This window comes from Rhinatrema bivittatum, chromosome 9, assembly GCF_901001135.1.
Source record: "Rhinatrema bivittatum chromosome 9, aRhiBiv1.1, whole genome shotgun sequence".
Lineage (NCBI taxonomy): Eukaryota > Metazoa > Chordata > Amphibia > Gymnophiona > Rhinatrematidae > Rhinatrema > Rhinatrema bivittatum.
Genome location: NC_042623.1, coordinates 241,248,593 through 241,275,664, shown reverse-complemented (window position 1 = coordinate 241,275,664; position 27,072 = coordinate 241,248,593). Strand labels below are relative to the sequence as shown.

The 27,072-nt window shown below is 43.0% G+C and overlaps 1 protein-coding gene across 1 annotated transcript in view; it reads right to left on the bottom strand.

Annotated features, from left to right (window-relative positions):
• PEX5L (peroxisomal biogenesis factor 5 like) overlaps positions 1-27,072 on the bottom strand; it is a 279,789-nt gene that overhangs the window by 173,392 nt on the left and 79,325 nt on the right. Inside the window, exon 2 of the mRNA XM_029617366.1 lies at positions 25,635-25,746. Within this exon, the coding sequence (XP_029473226.1) occupies positions 25,635-25,746 (112 nt within the window). The remainder of the gene's footprint in view (positions 1-25,634; positions 25,747-27,072) is intronic.

Sequence of the window (27,072 nt, the reverse complement as noted above, 5' to 3'; positions counted from 1 at the left end):
TCCTTGAGTTCTGCCATCGTTCGTTGAATGTGCTCGTCAAACAGATTATCTCCTACACATGGCAAATTCGATAATCTGTCTTATACTTCAGGGCGAAGGTCGGAAGACTTGAGCCAGGCCCATCGTCTTGCCGAGATAACAGCTGCAGATACCCTAGTAGCAGTGTCAAAGATATCGTAAGATGATCTGATCTCATGCTTGCCTGCCTCAAAACCCTTGTTTACTAGGGTTTGGAGTTGATCTTGAAATTGCTGAGGCAGGGAGTCTGTCAAGTCTTGTATCTGCTTAAATAAGACCCTATTATATTGGGTCATATAGAGCTGATAAGAGGCAATTCTGGAGATAAGCATTGATCCCTGGAAGACACGGCGACCAATGGTATCTAGAAATTTCTGTTCCTTGCCAGGGGGAAAGGAAGTGTGAGGTTTTGATCTCCTTGCTCTTTTCTGGGGAGATTCTACAACCACAGATTGGTGATCCAACTGAGGTTTGTGAAAGCCTGGAGCTGACTGTACGAGATAGGTGGTGTCAGCTTTCCTGTTGACTGGAGCAACAGAGCCAGGATGTTCCCGGTTCTTTTTGAGGATATCCAGAAGAACTTGGTGGATAGGGATGGAGGTTATTTCCTTGGGAGCATCCAGGAATTGTAGCAACTCCATCATTTGATGCCTATCATCCTGTTCCGTCTGTAATTGGAAGGGAACCAATTCAGACATCTCCTTCACAACAAATGTATAAAGGAAAGGTCCTCTGGAGAAGAACGCTTTCTACTTTCAGTAGGTGAAGGTGGTGAAGGCAAATCATCAGTATCTGGTGAAGAATCATCAGTCCAGGTATCATAGGGATCAGCACCTGCTCCTCTAGTGACTAGAGGAGGACGGGGTGGTGGGATCCCTGAAGGTCCTGTCTAGGTTCCGAAGGACTCGAAGGAATAACTGGAGGCACCGATGAAGGCATCGAAAGCACCGGTGCAGGCATCCAGGGCATCGATGGATGGCTCGGTGGTGCCGATGGATGGCTCGGTGGTGCCGATGGACGTATCGGCACCGATGTATGGATCGGTGGCACTGACGGATGTATCAGCATCAATGGCTAAGGCATTGGCAGAACTCCCAATGGAGGGATGCGGAACGGTGTTTCTCCTGATGACAAAGTAAGCGGGGAGGGCACCGGAGCCATCGGTGACCCAGGGTCCATCGGTGGAAAAGCGGCCATGAGCACTTCCATCCTTGAAAGCAGCAGTGCCAACGCTGCTGGAATCGGATCGGTGGTCGGTTCTGCAATCGGTACCGGTGTCGGTGCCGGAGGAACTTGGAGTTGATGCATCGCCTTGTCGATGGCCTCCTGAACCATCCGGTCCAGTTCTTCTCAGAGACCTGGAGCAAGCAGCCCCGGCTCCGGAACAGAAGAAGGAGGCAGAAGCATAGCCAGAGGGACCACCGTTAAAGGCGGAGTCGCGGCTCCCGATACCCTGTCGGGTGAGGGTTGCCTCGGTGACCCGGTCGCCGAAAAGGTTGGTGCCTTTTCTGGACGGGTTTTCTTCGACGGCGGCTCGGACGATGGCGAGGTCGATGATTTCGCTCCCTCGATGGTCCGAGACTTTCAATGCCAGTGGCGATGTTTATCTCTACGATCCCCACTGTCCTGAGGGGGAGTAGAGGGTGTTAAAGGCTGAGAAGTTGTCGATGCCAGATGGTCACCGGCTGGAGGTTGATACTGGCGCGAAGTTGACGGTGCCGGTTCTGACTACGTCAATGCAACAGATGGCGTCGGGGGTTTGAGCATGGAAGAGAAGTTCCATCTTCTCCATTCTGACCTTGCGACCTTTTGGTGTCATTAGGGCACATTTGGTGCAGGTTAGTACATCGTGCTCACATCTGAGACACATTACACAGACTTTGTGAGGGTCTGTGATGGACATGGTGCGATTACAGTCCGGGCACCGGTGGAACCCCGACACCATGGCCATGAAAAAATTGAGCCACTGTACGTTCGACGGCCAGTAGGCCGCGAGGGCCAAACTCTACGGTAATTGACGGAAAACGGGTAAAAAACTTACCGGAGTACCGCGGCTTGTAAAAGTTGAAGGAGGGACCCCTGTGGGGTAAATTAAATTTTAGTAATTCCCTGAGGAAAATTCCTGTCAGGAATCTCTGCAGAGCTCCTTAACCGCGTGGCTATCGCTGCGCGGAAAAAAGAAGACTGAAGGGGGACCCCTGCTGGCTGCAGGGTTAGTGCCATGCTGGGCATGCCCAGTAGGGGCCAGTCAAAGTTCTGGAAACTTTGACAGAATTCTGTTCCGTGACTGGGCTCCATTCTGTGATGTCACCCATATGTGAGGACTACCATCCTGCTTGTCCTGTGAGAAAACAGAAATTCTGCTGCTCACTGAGAAAAAATCACCATCATTTAAAATTCCTACTATGCATAACTTCCAAGGACATTGCATCCCAATTGTCCAAAATGTCAGAAATTTAGGAATTATGCAACAGCATATTAAAAAAAATTGTAACTTCCTTATTTTACAAACTTTGTCTACTCAAAAAAATTGAAATCATTACTTGAACTTCAGGATTTTCAATTAGTGTTACAATCCCTGATACCACCTAGATTATCATAACTCATTAATTTTTTGTTTCCTTGCGATTAAAATACACCCCTTGCAAGTCGTTCAAAATGCTGCAGCTAGGATTCTAACCAGTTCATGGCTCAGGGACCACATTATGCTTGACCTATGTTCCTTGCTCTGGCTTCCAATACCTTACAGGATTCAATGCAAGATGTTAACACTCAAACACAACCTACTTTATGGGAACTTTTCTTTATGGCTGAGCTTGATTTCTCGTCTACAAACCTTCTAGGCAACTACGCTCCTCCACCAAGAACCTCCTCAATTCCCATCTCCAAAACTGGCCAGACTGGATATTACAAGGAACAGAGCTTTTTCAGTTGCTGGCCCATAGTTGTGGAACTGTATTCCAGAATGCTTGCATGACCTTCCTAGCTCTAAGACATTAAAAAAGGCACCAAAGACTTTTCTCGTCTCCAAGGCCTTTAATCTGCCTTACCAGTATCCAAAGCAGTAAATTGTTTTGTCTTATTTTATCATGATGTGTAACCTTTTATCTGTCTCTTTGCTCCTGTATTATGTATATTTTTAACGATGTAAGCTGCTTTGGGCTAAAATGAAGAGTGAGGGTTAAAAATTCTTTTAAAATAAATAAATAAAATATATCTCATGCATATTCATTGTGAATATCCTGAAAACCAGACCTTATTATGGACTGGAGGCACTGGAATTGTCTGCCCCTGTGCGAGAGGCTGACCTGCTGACCAGTTTGAGCATCACTGAATTGCACCATGGATAGATGTGTATGAATGTGATGGACAAAAATATTCTTAAGAGTTAAGTCTATAAATAAATGAAGAGGAATAAGAAGCCATTAGGAGTAAATTTAAGATATTGAGACCATTCCTAACATACCCTGACAAATGAGGATTATTCCTGTCAAGGTATGGGCAAAACAAACTCATTTAGAGAAACTGTCAATCATAATTTTGTGGGCATGCATCAGTATGAAATATTTATCACATTAATGTAAGTGAACAATAATGCAGTTGTCCACCATACCTTAGCTGACTATATTAATGGTATTGGTAAATGGTAATGGTAATATTTAATTTTGCTATACTGATTTTAAGTTAAAAAATTTTCAAAATGAATTGCAGAAAAAAATGATAATAAACATATAGTCAAATTACAATCTTAGCACTCTAGGAAAGTTACTTATGCTCAAGGGGTTGTTGATGTTGGCGTACAATTCTAACATCAGATAGATATATACAGGGTACCAGTTTTAAATATGAAACTGCTGTAATGGGAGGAGGCGGGTACCTTTTAGGGCTGTCGTTCTGGGATGACTATTAAAATGTTGTTGCGCACCCCATGTGCGCTCGGCCCGCGCATGGGCCTGCTCACCTCACTAGCTCCTCTGTAGGTCATGGGTCGGCCTCTCCAGCTACAGCAGCGAGCTCCTCCAGGCCTTGGTGTCCTGCGGCGGCGGTCGCCGGGCCTTCCATTGTACACCAGGCCTCACGCCGGAGTTCGGTATCCCCAGTGGCATTGGCCACTACCCTAAGTGTGCGCGCACGGACCACCCGGCCTCTTGTAGGGCCAGGGGCAGGTCCTAGCTCCGCGGCGCACCCTGATTGAACGTACGATATAAGGAAGTCCCTGCCTGCACTTCCTTGCCTTGGCAATCGGGTCGGCACTGTAAGTGTACTAGTTTGCCTCCATGTTCATAGTCTTGTTCCAGTCTTGTTCTAGTCTTGTTCCAGTCTTGTTCTAGCATCCTACTGTTCCAGCCTTGTCCAGTGTCCTTCTATTCCAGCGTCTGTCTGTCCTGTCTCCCCAGATAGTACCCTCAGACTGTCTCTCTGGTACTGACCTCGGCTTGCTCCTTGACCAATCTGTTCGCTGCCTGGATCCTGACCGCTGCCTGCCTTGTGACCTCATCTGACCTCTGGAATCTGACCCCTGCTTCATTGACTACTCCTTGGACTGATCCTCAGATTCTGACCCCGGCTGCCATTGACCACGACTCCTGATTCTGGCTTTGACCCTTGCCTTGTCATCGCCTACGCTGTACTGGCCTTACTTGCTCCTCCTGACTTACAGCCTAGAGTCCGACCGCTCTCCTTTGCTGCTCATGGGCATGCCTCTCTACTACCTCTCCTGGGAGACCCTGCGAGGCCCACCTATATCCAAGTGGCCCGGGTCCCTACGGGCTCCACCGGGGGGGGGGGGGGGGACGGGGGACCGCAGGCTTCCAGTGGTGAAGCTCATCCTAGCCTCTGTCGCCTCCTGTGCTCCACCCCCCTGGGGGCAGGTGTTTCCTGGTCCCTACCAGGGATCCGTTCTCCACTGCTCCAGGACAAGGGTCCACCTCCAAGCGCAACAAATGTTATATTATTTGTTTTAACATTCTGGCTTATTTTAATGTTTTGGAAACTTTTTGTTGTCATATGTGTACATCGCTTTGGAAATTTTATTATAAAAGTGGAAAGCGATTAATAAATTTTATAAATAAATATTAATTAATTAATAAAATAAAACATATTAATTAAAACAAAATCAAATAAAAAATCTTACAGATAATAATATAAAATAAAATACAATAATAAAAATCAATAACATAAAATAAAGCATGTCAATAAAAATAAATACTTCAGATGACAACAGTTTATATTTTGCCTCTCAGCTAAGCTATTAATGACAAAGGAAGCTATGGCATTAGCACAGAGGTCCTCATACCCGGTCTTCAGGGTCACAACCTAGTTAAGTTTTCAGGATTGCCACAATGAATATACATGAGATCTATTTGCATGCACTGACTCCACTGAATGCGAATAGATCTCATGCACATTCATTGTCAAAATCCTGAAAACCGACTGAATTGTGGCCCTCGAGGAATGAATTTCAGAACACTTGCTTTAGTGTACTGAGCAATATTTCAAGCACACAAATTTAGTGATACTCACTCTGTGTCAATTAAAATGGTACTATTAATTATTTTTAAAATTCTCTGTTTTGTAGCTTCTCAGAAAGATGAGAATGGTCATGTTAGTGAAGCAGTCACTTTACACTCAGTGGAACTGATTAGTCAGTAGTGGCTACGATGTCACCAGTAACAACATACACTGCATAAACTAATGAGATCCTATGAGGTAATTTGCGGCACCACTCTGAACATGTTGATTTTCTGGAGTTCAGAGAAACTTTAGGTGAGTTTTAAATATAAAATTGACTTGTCAACAAATTCTCAGTTGAGAAAGTATGGAGTATTGCTATTTTGAATCTGAAATATTGTACAGCATATAGAGGCCACAACTTTCTTTCAAATTCACCTGTCCCAGAGCAAAATACTTGCCCTCAAATAACAAGCTAATTTCAATTTCTAGGATTATCTTATTTATGTATCCCATTTTCTTTGGAATACAAATCAACCATTGAAATTTGTTGAAACCCTGTGAGAACAATGTCTAAGAATTTATTTCTGACACAACTGAAGGCTATTTTTCACAGAAGCAGCACAATGAGGACCAAATAAATTTTTTTCTGGTCTTTGATAGTGTGCTCACATCTGAATTTTAAGCCATTTAAAAAAGTCAGCAATGAATAGGGTTATTTATTGTAAGGAATGATTATGTGCTTTTTGTGAAATAACTAGTTCTGACCTGTAGTACAAAGGACATTTTTCAAAGTCGTTTATACAGGTGAAAAGCATTTTAACTGCATAAATTGGCTGTCTGAAAATTGCCCACATTCAATGTGACTAAAAGTACTTGCGTTGCTCCACAACATGCATTCTTTTAGCCATGGCTGATGTAAGCACTAGGAGAACTAGGTAGCCACTAAGTTGCCATGGTTCTGGGGGTGGCACCGCAAAGGCGTCTCTTCCTTCCCGCCCGCACAAGATCAGAGGAGGAAATAATGCTATTGGGGGTCTTTCCTTTCTATGGAAAGTAGCTGGAGTGGGACCTTCTCACCCCTGAGGACTGTCCGGAGAAAAGAAGAACTTTTGTCCAGTAATGTAGTAACATAGTTAATGATGGCAGATAAATATCAAAATGGTGCATCTAGTCTGCCCAGCAAGTTGCTTAGGATAATAACTGTGCTCCATGCAAGTTACCCCCATTTCTTCTGTTAAGGCTAGTAACTGCTATTCCATGCAGGTACTCCCATGCAGTAATGTAAACTTTGAATTTAATAGAGGTTCCCACTTCTATCCTTTAGCTTCTTTGGACTTTCTTCTATCCTGCGTTTAATTCATGTACTTTTGAATTCCATTATCATTCTTGCCTTCACTACCTCATCCAGGGAGACATTCCATTCATCCATCACACTCCCCCCGTTTGTGAAGAAATATTTCCTGTCACAATTTGTAAGCAATCTCTTCAAATATATTCCAATGAACAAAAATAAGCAACCAAACACCAACTAAATATCATGAAGAAATGGTATCAGAAACAAGAAGGTGCTCAAAAAGTAATCTCATGTCTCCTGCCCACAATGGGCTTCAGACAGGAATCCGAAGAATAGCACTGGGATTGAGATCATTTACTTATTTCTTCAAATCTCTACTCAACAGAAAATATTGTAAATAATTAATCTCAATGATGGATATCAAATATCTCATAGATGAATGACCAAAAATATTCTCAATAAAAGATGTCGTCTGGAATCACTCAAGTCAGTGCTCTCCGCTCCTAGTACCCAACATGGCCAATGTTTTGCCAGTAATCCTGTGCTGCCATTGTTTTAAAGATGTAGATGAGTGCTTTATGAAAATGTTCATTGCTTTGATCCCTGAGGAAGGCAGGATTACTGTCGAAACACTGGGCGAAAAATAAGCTTTTTGTAAGTTACAACAGAAAACCACTAACCCCATTGTATTTCTCAGTTCAGTTTGTTTTATAAAAATTAAAATAATGCGTATCAAACTTCCCTTCTAAATTCTGGCCAGAATATAAGCATAAGCTCTAAATTTAATCTCACATGATGATTGAATCCTTTTGACAAATTTCTCTGTGGTCCAGATGAGTGATGAAGCAGTGACTCATGTGTAGGAGATCCGTGAGCCATGTAGACTAGATGATCCTCATCAAATTAAAAGAAAATTCCCTCTCTACTCTGCACAAACACAGCAAATCTTCTGAAAATCCCTGCAACCAAATTAGACTAATACTAATAGTGTGCATCGTTTATCTAGCTTGAAATAAAACAAAAATCAGGAAATATTTAAAATTTACCTTCCTTTTCACCACTACAAAATAACAAACAGCTATCTGTCTTAGCATTGCTAGATAAGTATTTCTCTTCAGCTAATGACCACAAGGGAAAAAAACCTGCAGCCTGCTGAAACTGTCCCTTTGTAACCAAACTCTAATGTAAAAAAAAAAAAAAAAATACCATTCATCAATTCAAATATAAGTTAGGATCTCATAAAAAGTTAATTATAATAAGTCCTAATATCTTCCCCTCCATTAACATCCAGTTGGTAACTCTGTTTGTCAAAAAATAAAGCATTAGCTTCCGGCCAAAGGTGCTCCCCACTTCATGCTGTGACAGGTACAGCAAACCATTTAACAGTCCACTATAAACACAGTTAATTACCCTTCCCATTATCTTTCAAACATTTGTCATTTGCATTCCTCTAATTGACAAAAGAAAGATTTCAAGTAACCACTTCAAGTTACCACTAGCCATTTCCTGAGTTCAATGGAAAGTGGCCAAGGGCTCTTTTGTAATTTAATATACCCTAGCCAAGCAGGGAAAAACAACAATTTAATAAGCTACTAGCTTACATTTATTTTACCTTCTATCATAGTAACACAGTAAATGACAGCAGATAAAGACTCAAATGGTCCAGTGCCAGAAAAACATTTTCCCTTTGAACAACAGTCTGGAAGTCTTAAGTGGTGCTTTTGCTTGTGTTTTGTTTTTTTTCTTATTGACTGGATGGTAGCAGCAGAGACCCATCAAGGAAAAACCCTAAGAGCTTTCAAGAGTTAAATCTTCCCTCCCCCCACGCGGGATCCCCAGGGGTAATGATGCCTGTGCTAGGCCATGAGCCTCCCTGTAAGCCCCAGTGACCAGGCCAGATCAGGGCAGGAGCTAACAGAATTATCCAAAGAAGGACTGGGGACATTGCCTCTAGTTACATGTAATTGCTATAAAAAGAGAATATATGTAATCTTCATAATTTTTTTTGTGTTAACTGTTTCTCTTATACTTCAAACACAGCAAAGTAACATAATACCATAGTAAATGAAAGCAGAAAAAGAAATAAATGACCCATCCAGTCATCCCAGCAATTTTTTTTAGGATTCTAACTGCTGCTTTGTATAGGTTACTCCATACCTTCTGTGCATGTTAACCCAGTACTTTATTACCATCTTAGGGATCTTATGTGTTTATCCTGTTCCTTTTTAAATTCTGGGACCATTTTTTTCTCCACTGCCTCCAATGGGAGTACATTCCAGGTATCCGCCACCCCTTCTGTAAAAAATAATTTTCTGAGATTGGTCCCGAGGCTACTCCCTTGGAACTTCATATCATGCCCCTTAGTTCCAGAACTTACTTGCAATTGAAAAAAGTTTGCCTCCTGTGCATTACTAATACTTTTCAGGTATTTAAAAATCCATATTTCCTTCCTGTTTTTCCTCTCCTCTAAGGAGTCATTTTTAGATAGATCCCCAAGTCTTATCTCATATGGCTTTTGATGTAGACCTTACATCATTTTAATTGACTTTCTGTATACTGTCTCTATCTTCTCTCTATCCTTTTTGAGCTATGGCCCCCAGGATTGAACATAGTATTCCAGATGAGGCCTCACCAATGATCTGTATGGTAATCTAGACCACTTTTTTTCTGCTGGTTATGCTTGTCTCGATGCATCTCAGCATTTTTCTGGCTCCAGCCATCACTATGGGGCAGATTTTTAAACGAGCGCGCGTGGGGTACATTTGTGCGTGCTACCCGGCGCACACAAATGTACACCCGATTTTATAACATGCGCGCGGCAAAATCCAGGGTCAGCACGCACAAGGGGGTGCACACTTGTGCATCTTGTGCGAGCCGAGCCCTAGGGGAGCCCCAATGGCTTTCCCTGTTTCCTCCAAGGCCGCTCCGATTTCGGAGCGGCCTCGGAGGGAACTTTTCTTCCATTCCCCCCCCCCACCTTCCCCTCCCTTCCCCTATCTAACCCACCCCCCAGCCCTACCTAAATCCCCCCCACACCTTATTTCAGCCAGCTGCCGGCACGCCATCCCCTGGTACAGCCGCTGTGCCGGAGGCCTCGGTCCAGCCCCCGGACCAGTGCCCCGCCCATGACCCCGCCCCTTCCCACCCCTTTTTCAAAGTCCTGGGGGTTTTAAAGGGTTACGTGCATATATTTGAAAATCTACCCCTATGTGTCACTGTTTCATTTCCTTGAGATCATCAGATGCTATCACCTCCAGGTCTCTCTTCTGGTCATACACATTAGATTCTTACTCACCATGTCATATAGCACCTTTGAACTTCTATACTCCAAATGCATGACTTTGCATTTGTTTGCATTGAATCTCAATTGCCCACAGTACTTGACCACTTCTCAAGCTTTCTTAGATCACCTCATTTTGATTACTCCCTTAGGTATATTCACTTTCTTGCAGATTTTTGTGTCAGCTGCAAAAAAAAGACACTTTTCATTCTATACTAATACTTTTGTAAGCAACATAGCTCTCAAAAGTATTAAGCAGAACTGGCCTCAGGACCAATCCCTAAAGTATTCAACTAATCACTGCTCTTTCCTCAGAATTAATTTCATTTACTACTTCTCTCTCTCATCTATCCTCAACCAGACTTTAATCCAATCCTCCACCTTAAGAAAATGCATCCACCACCCTTTCCTTAAAAAATTATCTCCTGATATTGGGGCCAATGCAATAAAAGCGTGTAGAAAGCGGGCGCTGAACAGTCAGCACCCGCTCTCTTAATGTGCGTATGGTGCCCCAAAGGGAGGGTGCCATGCAATATTTAAATTAGGGGGTCACGCTAGGAAGGAGGCGCTAGAGTCGCAGAGTTTATCGACGGTCATTTTCATTACTGGCAGACGGCCGGTTATGAAAACCGATGCAGAGTTTACCGGCGTCGGTCTTCATAACTCAGTGGTTTGCCAAGTTATTTAGTTTTATTTTTTTTACTTTAAAAAAGAAGTACAGAATAGCAGTTTTTTCTGCTTTTCTGTACTTCTTTTCAATGTGCTCAGCTATTAACGCCTGCTCCAGGCAGTCATTAATATCTGAGCGATAAATGTGCATCTGAGATGCACATTTTTCTTTTTGCATTGGGAGTGAGCGTTATCTCATTCACTCCGCGTTAGACACGCGTTAAATAGGCGCTAATCACCTTATTGCATTAGGGGATTGATTAGTGCTCATTTTACCCGTGTTTAACTGCTCGTTAAGAGTGCACTCGGCATATTGTATCAGCCCCATTATTCCTAAACCGCAAATCATGATCCCTCGTTCTAGAGCTTCCTTCCTATCCAAAACGTTTTCTCTTGTTCGTTATTAATAACTTTAATACCTCTAAATAATGCAATCTAATTTCTGGAGTGCTCAATGATGATCTTTTCACAAGAATAAATACACATCTTGTACATCCAAAAATACACGGTCTAAAATTTAGAATATGCTTAACAGTGAAGATTGAAAATAGCCCTTACTACATTATCAGAAAACAGTAATGAACTCAGGAACAACTCCTGACTTGGTCCATTTTATTACTTTAATTGGGTCATTCATCAAAATGCGTTATGGCGTTAACGCATGCGGTAACACGCGATAACATGTTAATGCATGTGTTAACACCATAAAGTATGCAATAGGAAGGGGTGGGATCAGGGAGAACTTTGGGCAGGATTTAGTAAAATGAGGGGCACTATCACACTGTGCAATAGCATATCGCATGCTATTGCAAGGTTGGCCATAACGCAATTTGCAATACATTTTTAGAAATGCATTTTGGCAAGAGAGAGAGCGAGAGCCTCTGCAGAGGACCTCATAGTGTGCAACTAATTATAACTCTATAGGAGGGCCATCTAATAGGTCGAGGTGAGGTGTTGGTGGTGGTTTAGGGGCCAGTTTCTCATGTAGAGTGAGACGTATGAACAGTACAGTACACCTTGGTGAAGATTTGACGTCATTTGGAGTGAGGAATGTCTCACAAAGATGAACATTTGTACTATGTTATCTCACCCTAGCTTGATAGTACTCTGTCCCAGGGAAACGCATGCCGGCCAGCTGCTGGCGCGCAAAACTTACTGCTGCTCAAAGGAGCACGTAAGTTATTAAACAAAAAAAATATAAAGGAGTTAGGATGGGTAGGGGTCAGAGAGGAGAGGGGAAAAGAGAGGAAGGCTAGGTAGGGGGATAGGAAAGTTCCCTCCCACACCGCTCCTTAATTGGAACAGACTGGGAGGGAACTGGGAAAGGCCTACTTGTGTCACCATGCGTATTTTTTTAAAATCCACCTCCCTTGTGCGCATGAGACGCCACCCACCCGCACATGCATGTGCCGATATTAAAAATCGGGTACGCATGTGTGTGCAGGAATCGTATCTTATAACATGCACGCAGCAATGTGCACGTTATAAAACTGGCATGTCCATGTGCACGTGCTGGGAACCGCACACACATGGACGCACGTACGCTTCTTTGAAAATCTACCCCTATGTTTGTTGGTGCCTGCAGTACTATTCCATCCTAACATGTTGCACACCTGCTTTATTGCCTTAGAGAGTAAGGCTTTCAGCATCTTTCACTCCTTTAATGCCTGGATACTATGTACTCTAGCTATCTGCTGTAAATGTGCCTCACTGCCGCATCAACATGCAGCCATCTCTGATCAGTGGTGTTGCAATAGCCCTTGTTCTAACATTATACGTAAGCTATGTGCACTGCAGTATGCTTAATTTCCTAAAACGATGTTGATGTTAAGGCAATCATTTATCTATCAGGACAGATTTAGGATTGAAGTTTTTTTTTTTTTTTTTTTTAATAAAGGCAAACAGAATGCATTTTCTGTAACAGTGGAAACAAATGGGCTTAGTCAGTCAGATTTCCAATGAGGGGTAAATTATAAGGGAATACCTACGTAAGCACATGTGATGATCAGCAGTAATGTCAACACTAAATTTATCAGTGTTACTGCAAAAAGTGCTAAGTAGGACACTTACAATATTACAGAGCTCCATTTAAATCTTATTTTGATTAATTAACTGCAATATTATAACATTTATCATATTATATATTTTTTTAAATCTGTCATCACTTACTCCATTCTACTCTATCAGAAGCAATATTGTGCACATATTGTCCTTAGCTTGTGGTGGATAATCATATTTTGCTTTGGATATATTATAGTGAAGTATGAGGGTGAATAGGATACTCTTCAACTCAGGCTGATGGCATGAAACCACAAAATGCTGACCTTTGACAACTGTTTTATATTAAAAATGATACATGTAGTGTAACCAGATGACTCTGTTTTGGCAGGACAGGTATATCGTTGCCTGGCTTTAACTTATGGCATCAGGGCCGGCACTTTCTTTATGAACCTAGGGCAATCACCTAGAGCAGGGATGGGCAATTCTTGTCCTTTGGGCCACAAACCAGTCAGGTTTTTGGAATATCCCTAATGAATATGCATGAAATAGATTTGCATACAACTAAGGCAAAGTGCAGGCAAATTTCTCTCATGCATATTCATTAAGTATATCCTGAAAACCCAACAGGTTCATGATCCTCAAGTACCAGAATTGCGCACCCCTGGTCTAGAGACCCAAAATTTTGGGAGCAGCACACCAGTGTGAGGTCTTGGGCCACTGGTGCAGCCCATCCTGCCAGCAGCTGAAGAACAGGAAGAGGTCTAAGACCACTGACAGAATCCATCCTTCAAGCAGCTGAAGAATGCAGGAGGAGACCTGGAGCTGCAGAAAGAAGACAGATTGGAGTGATATTAGTATGATAGGCATGGAGTGGAGAGGGGGAGAAAGAGGAGAATGGAGAAGAGATGCTGGGCATGGAGAAAAAGCAGATGCTGAGCACTCTGGGTAGGAGGCAAAGAGAGGGATGTGGGGCAGAAGATCAGGGAAGAGAATGAGAGTGATGCTATTACAGGGCCAATGCCACCAAAGAAGGAAACACTGTGCTGGAGTTGACTCCAGTAGGTAAATTTTGGGTTGGGGGATTGGGGTGCAAGACCAAAGGTTTGCATAGGGCACCAAATACCCTTGCTCTGGCACTGAATGGCATGCACGGACTTGTCATACTGATTTCCCTAATAAAAGCAAGACTAAAAGTCTATACATGCCATGGAACTAAATATTATCTGCCTGTCCTGCAGAAGCAGGGCTGCTTAGTTATCTTAATCCAGGGATTATAAACTCCAGTGCTCAGGTGCAGCCAAAAGGTTTGGTTTTCAGGCTAGACAGATTTTGGAAATGAATTTGATTCTTGAATCAAATGTATGCAAATACATCTCAAATATTCATGGTGGAAATCCTGTAAACCAGAATGACTTTTCAGCGGTATTATAATAACTAATAAAATGGGTGAGCGATAGGAGTCTCATTTTCAAGCATGTCCTCAGGATATTGGGGGGGGGGGGGGGGGAGGGATATTTCTCTTTAAAAACCATGCAAGGGCCACTCAAAGAAAGAATTCCTGCCCAGTTCTAATTCCAGAGTATTGAAGTAGAGGTGTTCGATTTTTCCTTAGAAATCTGCCCAGCTAGAATTTTCAGAGAGCTGCAAGTTAAAAGAAAACTGCTCAGCTCAGTGAGAGAACAGAAAGCAGTGAGCTGTACCTTCAGTATGTCTGAGGGAGTCAAATGCTGTAATATTTTCCTATGGATAGATTTAAACAGCTGGACTCATCCAATAGGGATTTGCTGTCATTTGAAAATAGTGAAATGACAGTATATATTGTTTTGTATTGGAAACATTAAAAAAAACAAACAATAAAATAGTTTAAGAACATAAGAACATGCCATACTGGGTCAGACCAAGGGTCCATCAAGCCCAGCATCCTGTTTCCAACAGTGGCCAATCCAGGCCATAGGAACCTGGCAAGTACCCAAAAACTAAGTCTATTCCATGTTACCGTTGCTAGTAATAGCAGTGGCTATTTTCTAAGTCAACTTAATTAATAGCAGGTAATGGACTTCTCCAAGAATTATCCAATCCTTTTTTTAAACACAGCTATATTAACTGCACTAACCACAACCTCTGGCAACAAATTCCAGAGCTTAATTGTGCGTTGAGTGAAAAATAACTTTCTCCGATTAGTTTTAATGTGCCACATTCTAACTTCATGAAGTGCCCCTTAGCCTTTCTATTATCTGAAAGAGTAAATAACCGATTCACATATACCCGTTCTAGACCTCTCATGATTTTAAACACCTCTATCATATCGCCCCTCAGCCGTCTCTTCTCCAAGCTGAAAAGTCCTAACCTCTTTAGTCTTTCCTCATTGGGGAGCTGTTCCATTCCCCTTATCATTTTGGTAGCCCTTCTCTGTACCTTCTCCATCGCAATTATATCTTTTTTGAGATGCGGCAACCAGAATTGTACACAGCTTTCAAGGTGCGGTCTCACCATGGAGCGATACAGAGGCATTATGACATTTTCTGTTTTATTCACCATTCCCTTTCTAATAATTCCCAACATTCCGTTTGCTTTTTTGACTGCCGCAGCACACTGAACCAACGAGTTCAATGTGTTATCCACTATGACTCCTAGATCTCTTTCTTGGGTTGTAACACCTTATATGAACCTAACATTGTATAACTATAGCATGGGTTATTTTTCCCTATATGCATCACCTTGCACTTATCCACATTAAATTTCATCTGCCATTTGGATGCCCAATTTTCCAGTCTCACAAGGTCTTCCTGCAATTTATCACAATCTGCTTGTGATTTAACTACTCTGAACAATTTTGTATCATCTGCAAATTTGATTATCTCACTCGTTGTATTTCTTTCCAAATCATTTGTAAATATATTGAAAAGTAAGGGTCCCAAAACAGATCCCTGAGGCACTCCACTGCCCACTCCCTTCCACTGAGAAAATTGTCCATTTAATCCTACTCTCTGTTTCTTGTCTTTTAGCCAGTTTGCAATCCACGAAAGGACATCGCCACCTATCCCATGACTTTTTACTTTTCCTAGAAGCCTCTCATGAGGAACTTTGTCAAACACCTTCTGAAAATCCAAGTATACTACATCTACCGGTTCACCTTTACATGTTTATTAACTCCTTCAAAAAAGTGAAGCAGATTTGTGAGGCAAGACTTGTCTTGGGTAAAGCCATGATGACTTTTTTCCATTAAACCATGTCTTTCTATATGTTCTGTGATTCTCATGTTTAGAACACTTTCCACTATTTTTCCTGGCACTGAAGTCAGGCTAACTGGTCTGTAGTTTCCCGGATCGCCCCTGGAGCCCTTTTTAAATAATGGGGTTCCATTAGCTATCCTCCAGTCTTCAGGTACAATGGATGATTTTAATGATAGGTTAAAAATTTTTACTAATACGTCTGAAATTTCATTTTTTAGTTCCTTCAGAACTCTGGGGTGTATACCATCCAGTCCAGGTGATTTACTACTCTTCAGTTTGTCAATCAGGTCTACCACATCTTCTAGGTTCACCGTGATTTGATTCAGTCCATCTGAATCATTACCCATGAAAACCTTCTCCAGTACGGGTACCTCCCCAACATCCTCTTCAGTAAACACCGAAGAAAAGAAATCATTTAATCTTTCCGCAATGGCCTTATCTTCTCTAAGTGCCCCTTTAACCCCTCGATCATCTAACAGACCAACTGACTCCCTCACAGGCTTTCTGCTTCGGATATATTTAAAAAAGATTTTACTGTGAGTTTTTGCCTCTACAGCCAACTTCTTTTCAAATTCTCTCTTAGCCTGTCTTATCAATGTCTTACACTTAACTTGCCAACGGTTATGCATTATCCTATTTTCTTCTGTTGGATCATTCTTTCAATTTTTGAATGAAGATCTTTTGGCTAAAATAGCTTCTTTCACCTCCCCTTTTAACCATGCCGGTAATCCGTTTGCCTTCTTTCCACCTTTCTTAATATGTGGAATACATCTGGACTGTGCTTCTAGAATGGTATTTTTTTTTATCAATGACCACGCCTCTTGCACATTTTTTACTTTTGTAGCTGCTACTTTCAGTTTTTTTCTAACAATTTTTCTCATTTTATCAAAGTTTCCCTTTTGAAAGTTTAGCACGAGAGCGTGGATTTGCATACTGTTCCTCTTCCAGTCATTAATTCAAATTTGATCATATTATGATCACTATTGCCATGTGGCCCCACCACCGTTACCTCTCTCACCAAGTCCTGTGCTCCACTGAGAATTAGATCTAAAATTGCTCCCTCTCTCTTCGGTTCCTGAACCAATTGCTCCATAAAGCTATAATTTATTCCATCCAGGAACGTTATCTCTCTAGCGTGTCCTGATGATACATTTACCCAGTCAATACTGGGGTAATTGAAGTCTCCCATTATTACCGCACCACCAATTTGGTTAGCTTCCCTAATTTCTCTTAGCATTTCACTGTCCGTCCCACCATCTTGACCAAGTGGACGGTAGTTTGTTTTAGCTAAAACAATTTAAAGCATGCTAAAACTAGAAACAAAATGAACATGAAATCAAAACAAATAAAAAAAAAAGAAATAAAATGTTTTCCCTGCATACCTGTATTATCCAGAGCTGAAACTGTAAATAAACTGCATGTGAGAAAGCAAAGCCCTTGGCAATCAGTCTTTAGTGTGAATGTTCCGGTATTGGGTTGAGGGTAATTCCCTACTAGAATAGCTTGCTGGGTAGGAAATAGGTGGAGCTTCTGCTGGAAGAGAGTAAGGACTTTTCCAATAAAATAATTTCTACACATCACTTCTAAAATGACTATGTGAAGAAATTACCTGTACTTTTTAAATGAAGCAAGATTTCTTTAGGAACAACAATTTAGTGTTGAGTGTTTCATGTCAGATATCAGCTGAATGTAATCCTTGAGAGTGGTTTCTCACATTGGAGAATCTTTGAGATTATTCATCTCTTTGCACCCCAAATGGACAAAAACCAAGTGCACGTTTTATGTCATATAGCAAGGCAGGGTCACAAAAGAACCAGACTAGATTAAAACTCATCTATAGACCATGGTCTCTATTCTTCAAAATTTGGAGCTTTACCAAAATAAATTATACAGGAGAACAGTAATTCTCAAATTGGTTCTTGTGACCCTCGCTTCACTAAGTCAGTCTGTTTTTATGCTGTCCCTACTGATTATGCCTGTGCAATTCAGTCCTTGTTGATTGTTGTCTGGATATAAATCCTCTTTTCTTCATCCCCCACCATTAAAGCAGTGAGCTGCACTGGATATGTATTCCAAGTGAAGTTTCAGGCTTAATTGATTTGGGGTAGTAACCGCCATAACAAGCAAGCCACTCCCACGCTTATTTGTTTACCCAGCCTGTGCAATTCAGTCCTTGTTGATTGTTGTCTGAATACAAATCCTCTTGTCTTCATTCCCTCCTGCCGTTGAAGCAGTGAGCTGCGCTGGATATGTATTCCAAGTGAAGTATCAGGCTTATTTGGTTTGGGGTAGTAACCACCTTTTCTTTTTTGCAGAAAACCCATTTAAGTGCATCGGAGCACATTAAGTTGTGAGGAGCATCCGTGGGCACAGTTTATTTTGCCTCTGCATCCAAACGTTCTGCAGGGGTTGTTATTCTAATCCATAAACATGCATCCCTTACTGTTAAAACAAGAAATAAAAGATCCTGATGGAAGATTTTTGCTATTGGTGGCTATCTTTGATAATCAACCTATAGTGTTATGTAATTTATATGCCCCTAATATGTTGACCACTCTTTTTTTTGTAAGATCTATCAGTATCTCCTCCCTTATGTTGATCAAGGCTTGATTCTGGGAGGGGATTTTAATTTGGTCCGAGATCCCAATATAGATAAATCTTATAGGGCAAAGGCTATCAAATGTATGTCGGGGAACGGTATAGAGTTTCTAAAAAACGTTACATGTGGTGGATGCGTGGCGGATATTGCATCCTTCTGAAAAGGATTTCACCTACTTATTTATTTATTTATTTATTTATTTATTTCTTTTGTATACCGACATTCGATCGAGATATCACATTGGTTTCCAGATAACTAAAGGAATAGGGTGGTAACAGCCCTATTTTACATTATAACATGGTATTAAATAGATATAAGAATATTTTACATTATAACATGGTAATAAATATAACAAGAATATTTTACATTATAACATGGTAATAAATATAACAAGTTGTAACAGAACTAACAGGAGTACATGGAACATTAGACTATAGTATATAACATATGTACATAAATGGCTTGTTGATGAGGATAAATTATGGTAAGGAGAGCAGGTAGTGTAGAGGGGGGAGGGGAGAGGAAGGGATGTGTGGGAGGAAGGTAGTGATAGGGAGGGAAAGGGTGGTGGGAGATGCTTGTGTAGGGAGGGAAAGGTGTGGGGCGAGATGCTTGTGGAGGGGGCATGGAGTTCATTCCACTTATTCCAGAATAGATTATATTCTGACGGGCAGGGAGATTTTTTCACAGATCCTGGCCACTGGAATAGATGGAATTGCGATTTCTGATCATGCCCTGGTATGGATTCAAATTTCTTTCCACTCAGGGGACCCGGTGTTTCCCCTACTATTAAGTGACGGATTAAATAATCATGGTAGGAAATTTCATACTTTTTCTTTTGCCTGATACCTTAAATAGTAAATACAAAATAAATAAACAAAGAAATGCAACAGTGGACATCGCTGTCCAACATATTATGTATTTGACAATGATGACAAATATTATATGTAAAAAAATTACCATTTATCTTGGAGGAAAAGGAAAAAAATGAAGAGAGGAAGTGGGACGAGAAAGCAGAGTTGCTTACCTGTAACAGGTGTTCTTACAGGACAGCAGGATGTTAGTCCTCACATGTGGGTGACATCATCAGGATGGAGCCCAATCACGGAAAACTTCTGTCAAAGTTTCTAGAACTTTGACTGGCACCACTGAGCATGCCCAGCATGGTACCAACCCTGCATTCAGCAGGGGTCCCCCTTCAGTCTCGTTTGTAGTAAAGTACAAGCAAAAAATAAAATAATAAATCGTAACAAACCCAACTCTGCAGAGTGGCGGGCGGGTTTCGTGAGGACTAACATCCTGCTGTCCTGTGAGAACACCTGTTACAGGTAAGCAACTCTGCTTTCTCACAGGACAAGCAGGATGGTAGTCCTCACATGTGGATGATTAGCAAGCTACAGGATGCCCGAATGTCAAATAGCCAAAATACCTAACATCGTGCAACAGGCACAACAACTGAGGTAGTTTTGGTGAGTTGGGCAGCCTGATCATCTTCCTGGGTCGCAGGAAGGGGTTATTCTATGAGAAACAGGTTACGTAGGACCGATTGGCCGAAGATGGAATCCTGTCTGCCAGCTTTGTCAAGACAATAACAAGCTGCAAAAGTATGGAGAGAGCTCTAAGTAGCAGCTCTACAGATGTCAGCAAGAGGAACGGAGCGGAGGTGTGCCACTGATATTGCCATTGCTCTTATATAGTGTGCTTTAACACGGTCCTGCAAAGGAATACCTGCTTGATGATAGCAAAAAGAAATGCAATCTGCTAGCCAGATTGAAATGGTCTGTTTGCCTACTGGAGTACCCAATTTGGTTTTATCAAAAGAGACAAATAGTTGAGTGAACGACCTGTGGGCTGCAGTATGATCTAAGTAAAAAGCAAGAGCGTGTTTGCAGTCCAAGGAGTGGAGAGCTTGCTCACCTGGATGTGAGTAAAGTCTGGGAAAAAAGGTTGGAAGAGTTATACATTGATTTAAATGAAACTCAGAAACTACTTTTGGTAGGAATTTAGGGTGAGGAGAGAGTACAATACTGTCGTGAAGGAACCTAGTGTAAGGTGGATATGTAACTAGTGTATGTAACTCATTGACTCTGCGAGCGGATGTTATGGCTACTAGAAAGACCACCTTCCAAGTGAGATGGCGAAGCTCAAGGAATGTAACGGCTCGAAGGGAGGCTTCATAAGTTGTGCCAGAACAACATTAAGGTTCCAGGTAGGAACTGGAGGATGTAGGGGAGGTTTAAGGTGTAGTAAACCTCTCATGAAGTGAGCTACGAGTGGTTGTGCTGATATCATGGTGTTGCCGTTACCTTTGTGATAAGCCGCAATAGCACTAATGTGTACACGAATAGAGGAAGTCTGTAGTCCAGATTCCGAAAGATGCCATAGGTAGTCTAGGAATTTTACTACGGAACAGGAAAAAGGATCTATTTCCTTTGTATCACACCATGAGGAAAAACTTTTCCATTTTGCACGATTCAATTTTCTGTAGAAGGCTTTCGTGAAACCACGAGGACTTGTGAAACACTGTCTGAAAGGTTTAAAGATTGCAGCGTCAACCTTTCAACATCCAAGCTGTCAGGGACAGTGATGGAGGTTGGGATGACGTAATAGACCATTGTTCTGCGTTATTAGCATTGGGTCCGTGCCCAGGCGAATGGGTGGTTGGACTGATTGGTCGCAAAGAATGGGAAACCAGACCTAATTGGCCAGTGAGGGGCTATGAGAATCAGTGTTCCCCTGTCCTGTCGTAACTTCACGAGAGTCTTGCTGATGAGTGGAAGTGGAGGGTAAGCATAGAGGAGACCTATTGACCACTAGTGGGCGAAGGCATCCCGTGGGGGAGCTTCGTGGCTGTGGTGTAGAGAATAAAAGTTTGCTACTTTGTGGTTGTGTATTGACGGAAAGAGGTCTATGTGAGTATGGCCCCAAGGGTGAAATATGCGTTCTGCTACTGTGGGGTTCAGGGACCATTCGGGAGGATAAAAGGTCCGGCTGAGATTGTCCGCCATCACATTGTTTGTGCCTGCTAGATAGGTCGCTCTCAATAGTATGAAATGGGAGAGAGGCCAGGCCCCATTCTGCGCCATCTCCTGACATAGTAGATGAGCCTGTGCACCCTTGTTTGTTTAGATACCACATTGCAACCTGATTGTCCATTTGGATGAGGATCACTTTGTTCGATAGGCAATCTTGAAAGGCAAAAAGGGTATATTGAATTGCTCGGAGTTCCAGAAAGTTGATCTAATGCTTGGACTCCGCCTTGGTCCAAAAACCCTGAGTTTGGAGGTTGTGGACATGAGCTCCCCAACCCAGGGGAGATGCATCTGTGGTTAGTATAATTTGGGATTGTGGAGGTTGGAAGGGTAGTCGTACCAGGAGATTGGCCTCCTGTATCTACCAATTCAGGGAGAGATGTAGCTGATTTGTAACGTGGACAATATGAGACATCTCTTGATTTAACTGGGACCATTGGGATTTTAAAGTCCATTGTGAGACTCTCATGGCTAAGGGAGCCATGGGAGTTACGTGAACTGTGGACGCCATGTGGCCCAGTAGAGTCAAGAGATGACGCGCCATAATGGTCTGGCGAGACTGTAATGATCTTGCTAGGATGGATAAGGAGCATGCTCTGGTCCATGGAAGGAACGCTTTTGCCTGGATAGTGTCGAGATCTGCTCCTATGAATGAGATTTTTTGAGATGGAGTCAGATGTGACTTGGGGTAGTTGATAAGGAACCCCAGTGATTGGAGCAGATTGATTGTGTAATGTAGGGACTGAAAAGCTCCCGTTTGAGTTGGAGCCCTTATAAGCCAATCGCCCAGGTATGGATAGACATGGACATTGCTTTTCCTTAAATGGGCTGCTACAACTGACAGGCATTTTGTGAAAACCCTTGGGGCTGATGCAAGCCCGAATGGTAGTACACAGTATTGAAAATTGAGTTGACCTACTGTGAATCTGAGGTATTTGCAATGAGGAGGATATATCGCGATGTGTGCGTAAGCCTCCTGCAGATCCAGAGAGCAAAGCCAATCTGTTCTTTGAATCAGTGGGAGCTTGGTACCCAAGGTTACCATTCTGACTTTTCTTTTTTGAGATATTTGTTTAGGGCTCGTAAGTCTAAAATAGGACAAATAACTCCTGATTTTTTTGGAATCAGGAAGTAACGAGAGTAGAACCCCTGATCCCAATGCTGTCGAGGTACTGGTTCTACAGCATTGGATTGTAAAAGGGTCGAGTTCCGCTTCGAGGAGCAGGGAATGAACGTTGGGGTTTGAGAGTGGAGGGATAGCCTGTTTGGCGGTATGGTGAGAAAGTTTAGATGGTATCCTTGGGTTATTACAGTTAGTACCCACTGATCTGTTGTGATGGTGTGCCAGAGATGGGAGAAGAGGCACAAATGACCTCCCACTGGAGAGGCAAGAGAAGGAAGAGATTGGCTGTTGCTCTCTAGAAGAGAGTCAAAAACCCAAATCAGGACCTGTCTGTGGGGCTGGTTGGGTTTTAGGTGTCCTAGTTTGACGAGTCTGACCTCTTTGAGGAGGTTTAGATTGTCGAGGCCGAGACTGAGGTGGATAATATCTTCTCGGTTTATATGCAAATCATCTAGGATCTCGTCTAAAAAATCTCTTTGACGTAGATGGATAATTCTGAGGAAGAGCAGATAGCTGACGTACGGTGTCGTGGTAGTCTTTTAACTGTGCAAATGTTTCTTGGACTTTAGTTCCAAATAAGTTGTCGCCAGTACATGGGAGGTCTGCAAGAAGGAGGTCTGCAAGATGGAGGACTTAAGCTATGCCCAACGTCGTGCACTGATATCTGCTGCAGAGACCCTGGAGGGGGTGCCGAAGATATCATAAATTGCTCTTATCGCATGCTTGCCAGCATCTAGACCCTTTAGGAGAATGTTGTTTAGTCCTTCCTGGTATTCATCAGGTAAAGATTCAGAATACTCCTTTACTTTCTTCCAGAGATTTCTGGAGTACTGAGTCATATATAACTGGTATGCTGCAATGCGTGCAATAAGCATTGAGCCACGGAAGACCCTTCGTCCAAAGGCATCTAATGACTTTTGTTCCTTACCTGGAGGTGCTGAGGAATGAGTCCTGGACTTTTTAGATTTCTTTTGGGCCGACTCTACAACTACTGGCTGGTGAGATAGTTGAGACTTTTGGAAACCTGGAATTGATTGCACCAAACAGATAGCATCAGCTTTCCTATTTACAGGAGGAACTGAGCAGGATGCTCCCAGTTACGGTTTAGAAGGTCCAGTAGTACTTCATGAATAGGAACTGCCATGACTTCTTTGGGTGCATCTATGAATTGCAGCACTTCAAACATTTTATGCCTGGCATCCTCTTCTGTTTTCAAATTAAAAGGAATTGTGTCAGACATTTCCTTAATAAAATTTGCAAATGTCAAGTCTTCCAGTAGGGAACGTCGACGTTCATCTGGGGGTGAAGGTTGTGAAAGAAGATCATCTGAATCATCAGAGTCAGTAGTATCAAATCCCCATGGATTGTAAGGGTGGTCACTGGTGCTTCCAGGACCTTGAGGTTGATGTAAAGATGCAAATCCAGCCGGATCTGCAAGTGGCACAGATGGGAATCAAGGCGGCATCGATGGAGGAACCGAGGGTGAAGGCATCGAAGGCATCAGTGTTTTCGAAGGACGATGCAATGGTATGAAACCTGATGGACCCGGTATTGGCTCAGGCATCGGCCGATCTGGTTTCTCGTCCGAGGACAAGGGTATTGGCATCAGTGTTGTGACTTTGCAGGAGCCGATGGCACCGCTGGAACTGAGAGAAGAGCACAGATTAATGAATCTAGTCTTTCCAGAAGAGGAGCCAGCATCATCGAAGTGGGATCGGGCATCGGCATGGGAACCGATGCCAGTGTCGCTGGAGACTGGAAAGACCTTAAAGCCTGAAGCACCACCTCTTGGACAATCCTGTCCAATTCCACCCAAGAAGCCGGCATGGAGGGCATGCTATTGGGGGTGGAGGCTCAGAAAGTGTAGCCGGAGGCTCCACTGGTAGCAGTGAAGTTCCGGATCCTGGCACCGATACCGGTGGGGAACGCATTGGTGCCCCGAGTCCAGACGGGGATGGGGCCTCGTATCCTCAGGGCTTTTTGGTTGGTGGCTCCGTCGCCGATGTCGATGGTTTTTCGATTCCTACATTGGAGGAAACACTTCGTCGATGATGGTGTCAATGTTTATCCCGATGATCAGTGCGCTGTTTATCTGGCATCGAAGATGAAGATGTCAATGCTTTGGACCGAGAAGAGGCAGGTGAAGGGACTTTGATGGGGATGGAGTCTTCGAAAGAGGGTTTTGGCTCGATGTCGGTTTGGTAGAAGTCGATGGAGAGACCTTAAAAAGGAGTTCCATCTTCTCCAAACTGGCCCTGCGGCCTTTTGGAGTCATTTGTGAACAGCTTGTACACTGTTGCACATCATGAATGGGTCCAAGACACAGAACACACACATCGTGCAGGTTTGTGATGGACATAGTTCTTGGGCACTTGGGACACTTGCGGAACCCAATGGCCATGATTTTTGAAAGAAAAAACGGTCATGCGGTCAATGACCGTCAAATACCGTGAGAGGAAATCTCTGGGAACCGACCGAAAAAACGACGGAAACAACTTACCGGCATAGACGGTGGTCGGTGGTTGATGGGGGACCCCAGGATAAGGAAAAAATATATAATTTTGAAGTTTAAGTTCCGTGAGAAAAATTTGTGAGGTAAACTCACAGAGCTCCAGAATCCGTGAGGCTACTACTGCGCAGAAAAAAAAGAGACTGAAGGGGGACCCCTGCTAGATGCAGGGTTGGTACCATGCTGGGCATGCTCAGTGGTGCCAGTCAAAGTTCTAGAAGCTTTGACAGAAGTTTTCCGTGATTGGGCTCCATCCTGATGATGTCATCCACATGTGAGGACTACCATCCTGTTTGTCCTGTGAGAAATGTCTAAAAGGTAAATCTGGTTAGATGGAGGGTAACCATTTGTGAAAAAATATTTAAACTGATCAGAGTATAAAATCAGTTTTCTTCAGGAAGCTAAACATGGAAAATAATTACCTGCAGTATTTGACGTTACCGGTTTTGCTTTTGCCTCTGATTTGGTATCACAGAGAAAGTCATCAATGGAGGGACTCAGAAGGGGTCTGCTTTCTTGCTGCTCATTTACCAGCTGGAAATAGAAAAAAAATGCCTTTAATAGGTGACAGGAAATCAAGTTGCAAAGAATTTGAAAGCAGTTTTGTAAGTAGAAATGTCTAGTTCAGGTTGTGGCTTGCTCAGGTCTTTGAGGGCCACAAGCAGGCCTAGTACTGATGTCAATCAAAATATGCAAATTTCCTCTACTCTTAGGCAGCAACTGTATTTCATTAAAACACCTGAAAATATTTATCGATATTTTCTGAAAACAAGTTATCAAAGCATTATCTTGTCAGTAGTACTCTTCTCTGTAAGGTTCATAAAATACCACTGCTGCATTGCCACTCAGATGAGTGAGAAATGGAAGGTATGGTAACAGATATATTGAGGAGCTATGGCCTGCAGATCAGAGAGAGGCCCTGCTAGGACATAAGTTACACTGATCTCTCAACCTCAGTACACATAGCAGCAGGAGCTAACATATACTGGGATGAATACATAATGCTACTCTACTTTAGAGACATAGTTATTCAGATGATGGGGTTCAAACTTGAATATGGTGCAATCTTGTGATATGTTCAGGAGGTGCTTAATGGTGGGTGGTGGTAATGATGGCATTGCATCTTTGAGTACATTTGACTCAATAATTGCATTAACAGGTATTCCATCTGATCATTGTGTTGCGCTGGTAGTGGACCCTTGGCCCGAGGTGGGGTTGATGCTACCTGTAGGGCAAGCCCCACGGGTCCCCACCATCGGGAGGTGTAGTAGACCGGGAGACAGAGGCCGACCTGAGCTTCGCCAATACCAGCCCTCGTTCCCCGCAGGTTGAGCCCTTAGGTGCCGGGGGCTGGCTGGTCTTAGGCGGGCCTCCGTCAGATGAATCCCAGTGGGTGTGAATCCCAGTGGGTGTTCAAAATAGGCAGCCAGGAACCAGCAGAGGTATCGAGGGACCTAGATTGCTCCGGAAGAGGCAGGAGTACAGAGGCCCGGGCAGCAATGATGAACCAAAGTGGAAGGATAGGTGACCCCCGGGCAGTAGAAGGCCAAAGCCTAACAAGGCCAAGTCCAAAAAGATACCAGAGGCGAGGTCAGGAACAGGCTGGAGTCAGGGCAGGCGGCAGTGCTAGGCAAGGTATGGCGGAGCAAGGTTCAAAGTCAGAAATCAGTCCTGAGCATAGTCCAACGAAGCAAGGGTCAAAGCCAGTAATCAGTCCTGAGCGTGGTCCAACGAAGTAAGGGTCAAAGCCAGTAATCAGTCCTGAGCCTGGTCCAAGGAAGTAAGGGTGAAAGCCAGTAATCAGTCCTGAGCCTGGTCCAAAGAAGTAACGGTCAAAGCCAGAAATCAGTCCAAGGCTAG